This window comes from Anolis carolinensis, chromosome 1 (genome assembly GCF_035594765.1).
Source record: "Anolis carolinensis isolate JA03-04 chromosome 1, rAnoCar3.1.pri, whole genome shotgun sequence".
Classification (NCBI taxonomy): Eukaryota; Metazoa; Chordata; class Lepidosauria; order Squamata; family Dactyloidae; genus Anolis; species Anolis carolinensis.
The window spans coordinates 261412612-261426100 of NC_085841.1; the positions used below are offsets into that span (position 1 = coordinate 261412612).

General features: G+C 40.8%; 1 protein-coding gene across 13 annotated transcripts in view; it reads left to right on the forward strand.

Moving 5' to 3' along the window:
• The window catches only part of LOC100554144 (sodium/hydrogen exchanger 10), a 117496-nt gene extending 108886 nt beyond the window's left edge, over positions 1-8610 (forward strand). For 10 of the 13 annotated variants that reach the window (XM_062967555.1, XM_062967541.1, XM_062967543.1 and 7 more), the window contains 3 exons: positions 1128-1245; positions 5246-5307; positions 8299-8610. In XM_062967555.1, coding sequence (XP_062823625.1) covers positions 1128-1245; positions 5246-5307; positions 8299-8352 — 234 coding nt within the window. In that variant the 3' untranslated portion in view covers positions 8353-8610. The remainder of the gene's footprint in view (positions 1-1127; positions 1246-5245; positions 5308-8298) is intronic. The other 3 variants (XM_062967544.1, XM_062967552.1, XM_062967557.1) reach the window with 1 other exon arrangement.
• Positions 8611-13489: the final 4879 nt, after the last annotated feature.

Sequence of the window (13489 nt, forward strand, 5' to 3'; positions counted from 1 at the left end):
CAACCGGGAGAAAAGGCTTTTGTGTTGTGTTGGCAAGTTTCGTATTTCTGGGGCATTTAGTTGTGTGCCAAGTTTCATATTTCTGGGGCGTTTAGTTGTGTTGTTGTAGTCACGATGCATTGTTGTGAGTTTTGTGGGTCCGGATTGTGGTTTTGTGGTGTGGTTGTGTTGTTACAACCTGGAGGGAAGGCTTTTGCGTTGTGTTCCCAAGTTTCGTATTTCTGGGGCGTTTAGTTGTGTTGTTATAGTCACGATGCGTTGTTGTGAGTTTTGTGGGTCCTGTGTGGTTTTGTGGTGTGGTTGTGTTGTTACAACTGGGAGGCAAGTCTTTTGCATTGTGTTGCCAAGTTTTGTATTTCTGGGGCGTTTAGTTGTGTTGTTATCGCATGATGCGTTGTTGTGAGTTTTGTGGGTCTGGATTGTGGTTTTGTGGTGTGGTTGTGTTGTTGTAACCTGGAGGCAAGCCTTTTGCATTGTGTTGCCAAATTTCGTATTTCTGGGATGTTTAGTTTTGTTGTTATAGTCACTGCGCAAACAACTTTATCATTTTATATATATAGATGAGAGATTGGTACTTACTGTGAATGGCCATTTCTGGGAAATATAAGTAAGATAAATATAGTTTGGTTAAGGTTGTTGTGAGAGTGCAGATACAAATTAGGCAAGACATGGAAGGAATCACAACAAATACAACTGAAAAAGGACTTTGGCACCTGCATTGTCAGTTGGTGCACAATTAATTCATTGTTTCGTAGATAGGTCTTCCTGACAGAATGATAATTCATGGTATGTATCAACTTCTGATTTTGAATTTATCCTGGTCAATGCAGACTATCACTCCATCATCTCTTTAAAAAAACTTAAGCAACAGTATAATAAAATACATTATGGCAGGATTTGATGTTAATTATTTCCCTTGAAGAATGTGTATTTTAAAGTATTATCATTTAATGTTGCCTTAAGATTTATAGGAAGATAAAGGACTTTTTTCCTACCTATGATAATTAAGGTGACTGTATATTTATATGGTAACCAAATTTAATATGGTGTGTTGAGTCATTTATATTGTCCCTATATGAGTGAACTATTTGATGTGAACAATAATTCTTATTGTGGCAATATTCTAGGTACAAGGTACTTCACCAGCCACTAAATTGTTAATTATACGAAGTATAGAGGGTGGAGCACGTAAGAGCACTGGAACATGCTTTAATGTTTGTCAGCATCATGCAGATCGGAGATGTGGTGAGAGAGAGAGCTTGGAAATCTTATTCTAGAGCATGAATAGAACTTTATAGCCATGGTTTTATATGTATTGAAATTAGAGCATAATTCCAGAAACATTTGAATCAATGGGAAATATTGCCAATTGAGCTATTAGCATTAAACTAATGTTATCTGCTTTCTTGCCCTGGCACTTATGTGTTTCAATAATTTTTAAAGTTTGAATATAAAAAATAGACTTCTCATGAACTTGTGAAGATGAATTGCATTGTACACTTACCCAAGATGCTTGTCATACTTTATTTTTATGATTCTGCCATTCCCTTCAGAAATCACAGAATAAAGGGAAACTCTACAACCTGTGGGTCGTTAATCTGTGGAAATGAAAATCAAACCAAATTCTTTCATGTCCCTGGGTTAGATTCATCCCATACTCCTTTTCTAGATCAGTGTTTATAGTATAAAACAATGATTTAACTAAAAATATTTCAAGCTTAACTGGAATGCTTGTGTACTTATCCAGAATCCAATTAAAAATTGGAGGTTCAGTTTCAGAGCCCCCTCCTGAAATCCATGAATTCTCAAGATCAATTATGTATATAATAGTGTAATAGTGTAATATAATGATGTTCCTTATATAAAATGGCAAAAACAAGGTTTACTTTTTCAGTTTTTTGGCAGAGAGAGGAATATTTTTCAAAGGTTATACTTGAATTTATGGATGTGGAATCAGTGGATATGGAGGGCTGGTTGTATTTTATGTAGTACTTATTCACAGCTTAATACGTGCCATTGCATAATCGTCCCTGGTCCCTCCTCCTTACTCAGTGGTATGATATTTAAACAAAAAACAAAAACAAACCAGAACTGTCTGGAACTTTCCTTCCTCCCCTTATACAGAGGTAAGATAATTTGAGGAAGAAAAAAAAAATAAAGTCCCGCCCTTCTTTTTTGCAAAAAAAAAAAAAAAAAAGGACATGCAATGTGATCATGCAATGAAATATGATATATTAGGAATATGTGATAGGAGATAAATCAAGTTAAGTAACAAATAAAATATGATAAAACAAAGTTTATGAATAGCCTGTTCTGAGCAATTATAAAGCTAGATTCTATAGTATATATGCTAGAGTTACATGTATACCATGGTTATCTACTTAACAAAATAAATTCATACCACTTTTATTTTTTGAAGTTGGGAGTTAACAGATCCCGGGAAAAAGTATTTGTTAACATCAAACTGTCAGGGATATGTGAAATGAACTGACAGTCACTACTTCTCATTAGGATTGGAGACGCAGCAGGCAGAACAGTTTAGTTTAGGCAAAACCAAAGATCTCTTCCACAGTAGGAATAAGTAACAGAGAAGGGGCAAACATAAGCATAAAAACTATATTTCAGATCATTAGTCCTCCTGTAGTGGAAAAGGACATCCTTCAGCTGGGTTATCTCCTGTTCATTATAACAATACTTGCTTGAGATAGAACAATCCGTACAGAATCCAGTCTAATAATGGCTCTGCTGTGACTGCCTTGTGAGCGCCTTCATTTTTATAATCCTGCCATTCCCTAAATTATTTTTTTAAACCCACATTTTTTCCATTTCTCTAATTATTTTAAGTATTTCATTTTCAAACATTTCTGTCATAGTTCCTCTTTTCTCTCCCAACCTTTTTTCTGAGTGACATAGTTAATAATAAGCACTCCAGGGTGCAGCATATAACATAATATGGTAAAAACAGCTAATGAGTTTAAAACAATATCACATAAAAATTATAACAACAACCCCTGTCAATACATGTAACATAAAATCAGAATAGCGCAATTTTAAAAACACAGAACATGTATAGATAAAAATAGCTGCCATCAATTCACAACTAAAGTGCCGGAGTGTCAACTTCATATGGGCCTATACAGCCTACTCGAGGTCAAAAGCCTGTTTGAACATCTGTGTGTTTCAGGCTGGATCAGAAGGATTGAAGGGGGCTAGTTAGGCCAGAATTCTCTTGTGCAGTTATGAGTGTAAGTTATGCACTCATTATATTGCATAAACAGCGCGTAGTATAGGGCTAGACAGGAACCATGAAAGTTTGCCAATCCCCACTTAGACTGAAGCAGCCACTGGTATTGACTGGGGTCTGTTTCTCTGTCAGTCAGGAAGAAAACTGCCTCACCACACCCTCTTAAGTTTAAGTGATTTCTGGTGTAAGCAGGAATTGGATTCTATATCTGCCCTTCCTATAGTAAATCATTCACAGTAGGAGGACCATCATTGAGCTGGGTTCTGATTGATGGGAAAAGATCCATCCCAGTTCCCTCTCCATATATTATTAGGTTCTTCAGTGTCATTTGGCATTCCTTTCTGAGACAGCTGTTGCCCCTTCCTACATGGAGAGAGAGGCACAAAGTTCCATGCCTTCATTTGCACCAAAAAATGTGTTACTATCACCTGTCTCTGAAGGTGAGATGATTTCCTATTATACAATTACATTCTTCATTGGGAATAAAAACAAAATAGGGAAGGTGTATTCTTGCTGCTTTTCCTGTGCGAGCAGTTTGGAAGCAAGCTGCACATGCTACTCTTTACAGTTCCATGGAGTTGTGCCTTCAAGGAGAGAAAAGAGCATTTCTTACAGGATGCACCCTGGCTTTATTTAAAAACATGAACTTTTAGAGAAGAGCCAAGAAACCCTTTAGAGCAGAATCTCCTCTTGTAGTATACAACAAAATATAATTATGCTAGGCAATGGTTTGAGTTGTTAGACTGAATAACCAGCAATCTCCAGTCTGTCAGAAAAAACAGAGTTTTGTCAGTGCATAAAATAGCAGAGCTTTAAAAGTGATTTTTGTCAGTGGCCAAAAAAGTACTCTCCCATAAAACAACTTGTTTCATACCATGCAGTCAAGAGACAAAAATGAAGTAGACTTTGATGGAAATAACATATTTGGTTTACTAACCACTTTCATGTATTCAGCATACACTGGTACAAAAATGTATTAGTCTAGTTTCAAATATCTTTGAGGTGATTCCCTGTGCCAGCCGACCAGGGCATCTCTCTTGTAACAAAAACAGCTATCAACAGGTTACATAGTCAAAAGGAGAGAGAGCATGTGGTCTGCAGTCCCTTTTATAACTTCTCGAAAAACATAAAGTAAAAGAAGCTGCACACCAGAACATGCATACAGGAAACAGTAAGCAACAAGATCATAGACAAACAGATTGCTAGAGAAGTTTGTCATTTCCAACAGCTTTTGATTAGCTTGTTTGTACAGTCAGTCTTCTATTTTCATGGGTTTCACCTTTACACATTTGATTATTCATGGATTATTTGCTGCCACCTGTACTGCTGCCCTATGCTATTTGTAATAGGGACTGCAAGCATTTTAAAATTGAGGGAGACCACAAATGCACAATATTACTTGTAAACCCCTGTAAAAAATGGCATAAGGCAACAGAGGTAATGAGCACCTGCCTTTCCCTATCCACCTGCCTCTTTGTTTGCTTCCTTTCTCCTGCCTTTCTCTTTTCCTTACTCTGCTTGCCAACTTGCTCAATGGCTTCTCCCCAGATAGCAAGAAATGCGGTGAGCAATTGGGCAGGTAGAGAAAGAAATATGTGCCTGGTTCCTCTCATCCTTTCTCTGCCACCACTTGCTCACTGTCTTTCTGTGCTCATTCATTCACCCTCACCTCTTTTTCTTGTGACGGAACATCCAATTTACTTTTTAAAATGGGAGGAAATAGTTTTTATTGGTGGTCCATTTTATCTTATTATGCTCTGAATTGGTTTTTACTGTTATTGTATTGTACCTGTACAATGTCGATTTTACTGTGTTTTACTTATTGGAATATGTTGTTTTATCTGTTGCACTTTGTTTTATTGCTTTCGGGCTTTGCCCTGTGTTAGCCACCCCGAGTCCCTACGGGAAGATGGAGATGGGATAAAAAAATTAAGTTATTATCATTATGATTAATACTTGGGAAAGTTTCAAAAATGAAGTATTTTCTCCTTGAATTTGCAGCCACATTGGGACAACTTTTTTCAATGGAATCAAGAAATCGTAGTTCAGTAGCCAACGATTTAGTAAGTATGTTTATAGTAAATATTAGCCAAAGTAGGTTTTGACATCAGTGTAATATTGTTAAGTTAATAAGAATTTTTATTTTTAAAATTGTATTCCACGATGAGCCGTCATATTCAATTTCAGTTCAGTTCATTTGATCATACCAGAGGAGCAATCTGCATTTTGTAATACTGTTTAATTATGTTGCCCAGAAAATTACTAATGCAATTACAATTTGAGTAACAACAACAATCACGTGTTGTTACTTCTTAGTGTTGCTCTGTAAGGGAATCTCTTCAGTAACCTGGCTCCAGCACATTCAAGTAGCACCTGTGTAAGATTGCACATACTCAATTTGATCCATAGGGCAGAGTGGCTCAATCATGAGAAATGAACAGCTATCACCTTCCTGAACCCTGGTGTTCCCTAGAGTACTTCCAAAATATTGAGGGGAAATCTGAGCGGGGAACAGCTTTTCCTTTCTCTCTATGCCACTAACTGGCTGTGGTGCATGTTCCATCAAACTATGGTGAATGGGAACAGAAGCAAAAGTCCATAGTAAGAACTAGTGGAGCATGGTAATTGCCCTCGTGGCTCCCAAACTGCCCAGGGGCCTGCAGGACAGTGTTATCTCCAAATGAGAAAGGCTCTTCCTGTTTTTCTATCACTGCCGCTTTGTCCTAAAGATGTATTTTCAGCCGGTGTAAGACTTCGGTTATCATTGTCACCAACAAGATTACAGCGAGAATGTCTTAGAATCATAGAATAGTAGAGTTGGAAGAGACCACATGGGCCATCCAGTCCAACCCCCTGCTAAGAAGCAGGAAATCGCATTCAAAGCACCCCCGACAGATGGCCATCCAGCCTCTGCTTAAAAGCCTCCAAAGAAGGAGCCTCCACCACGGCCCGGGGAGAGAGTTCCACTGTCGAACAGCTCTCACAGTGAGGAAGTTCTTCCTGATGTTCAGGTGGAATCTCCTTTCCTGTAGTTTGAAGCCATTGTTCCGTGTCCTAGTCTGCAGGGCAGCAGAAAACAAGCTTGCTCCCTCCTCCCTATGACTTCCCTTCACGTATTTGTACATGGCTATCATGTCTCCTCTCAGCCTTCTCTTCTGCAGGCTAAACATGCCCAGCTCTTTAAGCCGCTCCTCATAGGGCTTGTTCTCTGAGCCCTATGAGGAGAAGACAAGCTTGTTGTCTTCATAGCTTTCTTCATAAATCTACCTCTTTAACATGTCAACCTAATGAACAGGGCCAAAGCTTTGGCTTAACTTTTGACAATATTTTGTCCATAATTCCCCATATAACAATATGTTGCCAGATGTGCCCTTTACAATAACGTGAACATAGGACTCATTCTCTCTCTGTATTTTTCACCTCTAGTACCTAATCTTTTAGTTTTAAATTAATCCTTGACCATTCATATGAAAATAAGGAACTTCTAGCCTAATATTGACAAGTCTGACTGATAGCAGTTCTAAGGTTTCAAATAGGATTCTTTCCCAACTCTAGATTGGAGATTTTCTGGTGGTTTCTTCCCCAACTACAAGCCAGGCTCAACCTTGATGAATAACCAGGGCCGGCCCGAGATGATTTTACATGTTAAGCGGGGGAGGGAAATTGCGCCCCCCGCGCTGCGGGAGGCGTGGCCATGCGCCGCAGGAGGCTCTGGTCCCGCGCTCTGGCCCCGCTTCCCGTGCTGCTCGCCCTGACCCCACCTCTCGCGCAGCGTGGGAGGCGGGGCCAGGGCGTGCTGGGCGGGAGGCGGGGCACCGCCCAGACGGGACCCCGCCTCCCGCCCCGTGCACCCTGCCCAGCTGGCGAGGAAGCAGCGGAAAAGTCCCTCCAGGCCGCAGCGACTGTGGCCTGGAGGGACTCCCTGTGCAGCCTGGCCGGTTAGGCAACGCCAGCCGAGCCAGGGCGAGCAGCGCGGGAGGCAGAGCCAACCCTGGCCCCGCCTCCCGCGCTGCTCGCCCTTACCCCGCCTCTCGCGCAGCGTGGGAGGCGGGGCCAGGGCGCGCTGGGCGGGAGGAGGGGCACCGCCCTGACGGTGCCCCACCTCCCGCCTAGTGCGCCCTGGCCTGGCTGGCCTTGCCCAGCCGGCCATGCTGCAGCGGGAGAGCTTGCTCGTCGCCGAACAGGCCTTCCTGTTCGCTGGCGAGCGAGCCCATAGTCCCCGCTGGGGGGGGAAGCTTGACGGCGCCCCCAGGGACCTGCGCCCGAAGCGGCCGCCTCAGGTGGCCTCCGTGTTGGGCCGGCCCTTTGAATACCCACTAGTAGGTGCATTCTGGGTGGAAAAAAGGTAACTATTGTCAAAATAATACTTCATGGTCTCTCTGTCTGACACAAATGGGACTTTGTGCCTACTTTATATAGTAAAATAGCTTGGCAGTACATTGCTCCCTCCCTCATAGCACTTGTGTCCTTATCCACCAAGCTAAGTTCCCTCATTTTCTCCCCTCATTGGTTATTTCTCTTGGTGTGATCGAGTGTTGAGTAGCTTTCATTTTCTAGTCTAGGTCATTTCTATTTCTGATTTTTAAATATTCACTTTTATTTATTTATACCACAAAAAAGTTACTTTCCCTCACTCTCCTTCTCCCCCCACCTCCAGTGTGGGCAGAAAGTATGGTTGTATAAGTGTTAAACGGGGTGATTTGATGTACATTTACTAATCAGGCTCTGAATAATTGTACCTCTGAGGTGTGCATTAGATTTAATAGTGCATTAGAATCATGCATCTAAACCTGTCTGCACTGTTTGGCAAGATATCTCGACTGAGGACAGAGGAAGGAGAGGCATTGGTAGCCATGAAAAGACTTGTGGGAAGGCCTGACCAAGGGGTGTAGCTTCCCACCAGCTTTTTTGGCAGCCACCACCACTTCACATTCAACAGCAAATCCTATTTTTTTGGAAAACATGCTTTCAAAATTAAAGTTAGCATTACATCAGATAGTACACTATACTTGAGTAAATACAGTGTGTCTAACCTTTACTTTTCTCTTATACAGGATTACACATATATGAGTTCACAAAGCCACAGTGTGAGAAAAAATAAAGAATGAAGGTGTTCCAGTTCCATAAAGCTGGATGAGAGGGGAATTAAGACATAACCATTGATAACAGCTCTCTAATGGAGTTGATTGTTTTTTAATTTTAATTTTTTTATCGTCTTGTAAATTTTAAGATTTTACACTTTTAGAATATTTTTATTAGAAACAACTATTTGTAAAATAGCACTTAAATTGTTTTAATTTAGTTTTCAAATATTTAGTGTTATTTTAGCTGTCATAACGAATACAATAAATTTTTAACTAATTTGATTCCTTCAGAATGTGCCAGTCATTAAACAACAAGAACAATATCTATTGATATTCATATTGAAATGTATTTCTTTTTAATCGGTTACTATAAATAATAAAACATGGGTTTGCCATCAAATAGAGCTTTCTAGCAATGAGGAGACTTGTTACAAAAATATTTTAGATTGCAGAATAGTATTTCTTCTTTGTGGTCTCTGTGAATCATACTATTGGGTATACTGCGCAGAGCACTGTTTGGAACCTTTTACCTTTACCTAGGCAGAAATGTTTTGGCAGTAACCCCGCCCACCATTCCAAGGCTATATAAGGCCCAGTTGCCGCTGAAAACCTTCAGTTCCTTTCGTCCATGCTGCAGCCAGTTCAAGAACCTTGCTCATCAAGCTCGTCTTCAATTGTTAACTTGCTACTAGTTTGCTAAGATTACTTGATAGTGATTTTGTCTGGCGTGTGGTCAGTTTTTCTGACTTCTTGTAGTTGGTGACTCGTTACTTCTGCTCCTGCTTTAGGCTTCATTCTGTGAGTATGGTGTGGGCCTAGTCTAGGATGGCTTCCACCACCCGCCTTAAGCGATGTGAGCAGTGTTCAGGAAAATTGCCCAATACAGACAGACACTCCAAGTGCCTCCTCTGTTTGGGCGAAGGACATTCCATCCACACTTATATACATTGCCAGGTTTTCTCGTCTCAGGCATGGAAAAATAGAGAAGCGAGGCTTTGCTCCTCTCTATATCAGCAGGCCCTATTGACCTGCTTGTTGGCCTCGACATCGGTGTCAAAGCCACCTTTGGGAATGAAAAGGGTGGATGTTGTTCCTCACGATCTGCAACGGCTTCGGAGAAGCTTGTGACCCCTTCCACATCCTCTGTGAAGGCATAAGGACTGGCTCACACAGGACAGACAGGGACATCTTTCCCACTGTTAACACCATCAATGCGACCAATCTAACACACTGTTTTGACTTGTTGCTTCAGAGTTTGGCTAAGCAAGTTCTTTCCTGCCTGGTCTGAAGGGGCAAGGTTGTAAAAGATGTAAAAATACTCCTCTAAATCCAAAGTCAAAAGCAGAAGGCCCCTTTTCTGTGAAGAGGGCGAGGAAAAACACCACAAAAGTTGGATCTTCAAACTGCAAAAGAACTATTTATTGCGTGGCCATAGCAATGAGACAAAAACATGCATACATGCAATCAAAGGATTTGTCCCAATTTCCAAAACGGTTGCAAGGGTTTTATCACCTCCACAGAAATTAGCAAGCGTGTCCTTATTGGCTTACAAAGATCATTTACCCCATTTGTCTAATGTTGTCTACGTCACAAGCATCTTAACCATCATGCAATCCCATTGGGTTTCTATGCTGTAACAACATGTAATTCTTTAGACAATAGTGCTTTCATGTTATTGACCCTGACTTGTTGCAAGTATATGCTCGAAATCGTATGGGAACCGGTTCTGACTTGATGTATTATTATTTGAAAGTAACTTCTCTGGAACAACTCTTTTCCCAAACATCAGCATTTTCTCTCAAGTGCAGGCCTTCCTCAAACATAGGCCTTTTGCAACTTAGGTCAATCAAAACATATGGGACTTATAGTCATTACAAGTATCTTTGAAAATTCTTTTTTTAAACCCACGTCTCCCTCAGGTCCAACATCACCAGCAGTTGCTGCGTACTCAGCACAATTGTATTTGGCTATATTGTTGAGTTCGATTCTTTGCCCTCTGAACCCCTCCTTCACTTCCAGTTCTGGAGGGAATCAAAACACTCCTTTAAAAAGGAGCAATACTGCCACTTCATAGAAAGGACTTTCAGTGGGCTTCCTTTTCCCGTTACTTCATCGTGCCAAAAAGGAAATTCTGGATCTCCATTTTGTCAACACCTTCATAAAGACAAAACGGTTTCATACAGTATTGCTACCGTCTGTCCTGCCCATGTTCTGACACGTGACTGGTTTGCAACATTACATCTGAAAGACATGTTGATGGTTGTAGAAAGAAATAGAAGCTTTACCACAGTTTCTGAATCAAGATAAACCCTGCACTATAATAAAATGTCACTCAGGCTTGTGTAACAAATAGCAGTATCTTTACTTCAGTTCAAAAGTTCAAACGGCAACAATATTTATAACAGTCTTTCTGAATTCACACAGAGAACATAGGGATAAACAGTCCCTTTAAATATGGCTCATTTGCCTTTAAATAATCAGGCTTCGGAGAGTATGGCAGCCATTTCCTCCCTGACCATTTTCAGTCAGCGCTCCTTCCTCTCCAAGATGAAAGTGGCAGTTAAAACCGTTAGCCTAAGTACCAAGCTAGAGGCAGCTTGGCTGCTGGCTAGCTCAGCCAATCAGCTGTCGACACGTGCCCTTTCCAGTTAACTCACCACATCATGGTGCCTCTTTTACAAACCCTCACAAGACACATATTTCCACGGTGGGATACATTGAAGCTCCCAAAGGTTTCTGTCAATTATGCATCAAGAAACGAGTGCATATCGGTTCCATGCCCTTTGATCTGTCAACTGCTCCAAAGATTTTTACCAAAGTGATGGCAGAGGTAGCTGCTCATCTCAGAACCAACAGTATGACTGTGTACCCGTACCTGTTTGGCTGCTTGTTGCTTGGTCTGTGACATGCCTTTAGGAGAACATAGACTTTACATTTCGCCTTCGTTGAGGACTTGACTTGCCTCGTGATGAATCCAGAGAAGTCCAACTTGACACCAACACAAAGTATTTGGTTCATTGGGACCAACTTAGACTCCTCAAGAAAACTTCCCTCCCAGAGGACAGATTCCTCAATTTGCAAAAAGCAGTCAAATATTGCTGTCTCCAACAACCGGTCTGCGCCAAAGATGTCCAGATTGCTTTAGGGCACATGGCCTGCACCAGTGCTGTCACACTCTTTGCACATCTGCACATGCGTCGGGCTCCTTTGTGCCTTCGATCCTCTTCGGGACTCTCACCACACACACCTCTTTATCATGTATCATGTATTTTCATTTAAATCAAAATGAAATTTTGCCTGCCTTATTCCTGAACCTGACCTTTCAATTGGAAAGAAAGCTTTACCTACTTGAAGCACGCCTTGTCGTTTTACCTGGACAAGACTCATGATACCTTGAATTCACACAGACTTGTTCTGGTCTACGCTACTGACAAACAAGGACTACCTGTGTCTCCTCAAAAGACTTTCAAAATGGATAGTGGCCACTGTTAAACTGTGTTACGGGTTTGCTGGAAAATGACCACTGAATTATGTTAGAGCACATGGGACTAGGGCAGCTTCTGTTTCTGCTGCTTTTCTTAAAGGAATCCCACTAGAAGCCATTTGTAAAACAGCTATGTGGAGGACTACATCCACTTTTGTGTCGCACTATAGATTGGATGCTCCCTCCCTGAAAGATACCTCTTTTGGTTGCTCGGTTTTGTTATGTGTTTCATGACTCCCCTTGCCTTCTGAGGCAGATTTTGGGGTTCTTTAACATGTTTATTTTCTGTGCAGTGTTTTTCTGTATATTAGGCTGTACAATTTTAATAAGGCTACTTGGGGCAAAGTATCTTTTTCTGACCACATCCCTGAGCAAGGTCAGATTTTACCTTTGGATAAATGTGCATAGATCCAGCTTTTCCACACACTAACTGCTTTTCAAGATAATCATGAAACCATTTGTTTTCTTCCTGTTAGCTTTTCTTCCTTAGAATAATTTTTTTTAAAATCACATAAACATGTCAGTGGTTTTAAAACAAATGCTTTTGTCCAAATGTTGAGGCAATGTGATATTGCATGTTTTTTTTACTCACATGAAATGACTTGTCCATTGTTAAAACCATTAAAAACACCTGGATACCTTTGAAAAGTCATTCTAGATGTTTTTAGAAATTGTAGGCTTAATACATATACAAAATATTATCCATTGTATTTATATTACTACTGGCTTTAGGTATAGTGAAATAAATGTTTTGTTTTTTAATTTAAGTGGTTCCTTCTGATTCTCAAGCTATTTGATGTGATGGTCCTGTATTTCTCCATTAATGTACCAGAGATCAAATCATATGATGTTTGCATATTTTCCTGGAAACTTGTCACTGACCAATAGGTTCAGACTGACATCTCTCTCTGAGTCTCGCTGATTCAGGGGAAAAGGTAAAAGATAAAGGTTTTCCCCTGACATTAAGTCGAGTTGTGTCCAACTCTGGGGGTTGGTGCTCATCTCAATTTCTAAGCCGAAGAGCCAGTGTTATCTGTGGACATCTCCAAAATCATGTGGCCGGCATGACTGCATGGAGCGCCATTACCTTCTTGCTGGAGTGGTACCTATTGATCTACTCATATCTGCATGTTTTTGAACTGCCAGGTTAGCAGAAGCTGGGCCTAACAGCGGGAGCTCACCCTGCTCCCTCGATTCGAACCGCCAACCTTTCGGTCAACAAGTACAGCAGCTCAGCGGTTTAACCTGCGCCACTGGGGGCTCCTGATTCAGGGGAGTACTGCAAAAAGCCTGATGTACTTTTCCCTAATGCACTACTATCCAGATATTTTAGACTGCAACTACCATCACCCCAGCTAGCAATTTCTTTGTAACATTATGAAGTGTCTACTGAAAAACAGAGCTGTTATGAAAGTGAAATCACAGATCTGCTGCTCTATTTCTAATGTAACAAGAAATATGACTACTTTATTTCCCCAGAAGTTGGAATCATGATGTATATTTAGCTGCCGGAACTTGACATTTACTTCCTATTTTGTAGTGGATGAAGGGAAAGCAGCAGCACAATCTCTTTCTGCCATATATCTATAAACTATTAATAGCCTTTAATACTGCTAAACATCTATTTGGGATGCAAATAAGTTAACTCCCATGAAGTTGGAAATAAAAGAATAAGCA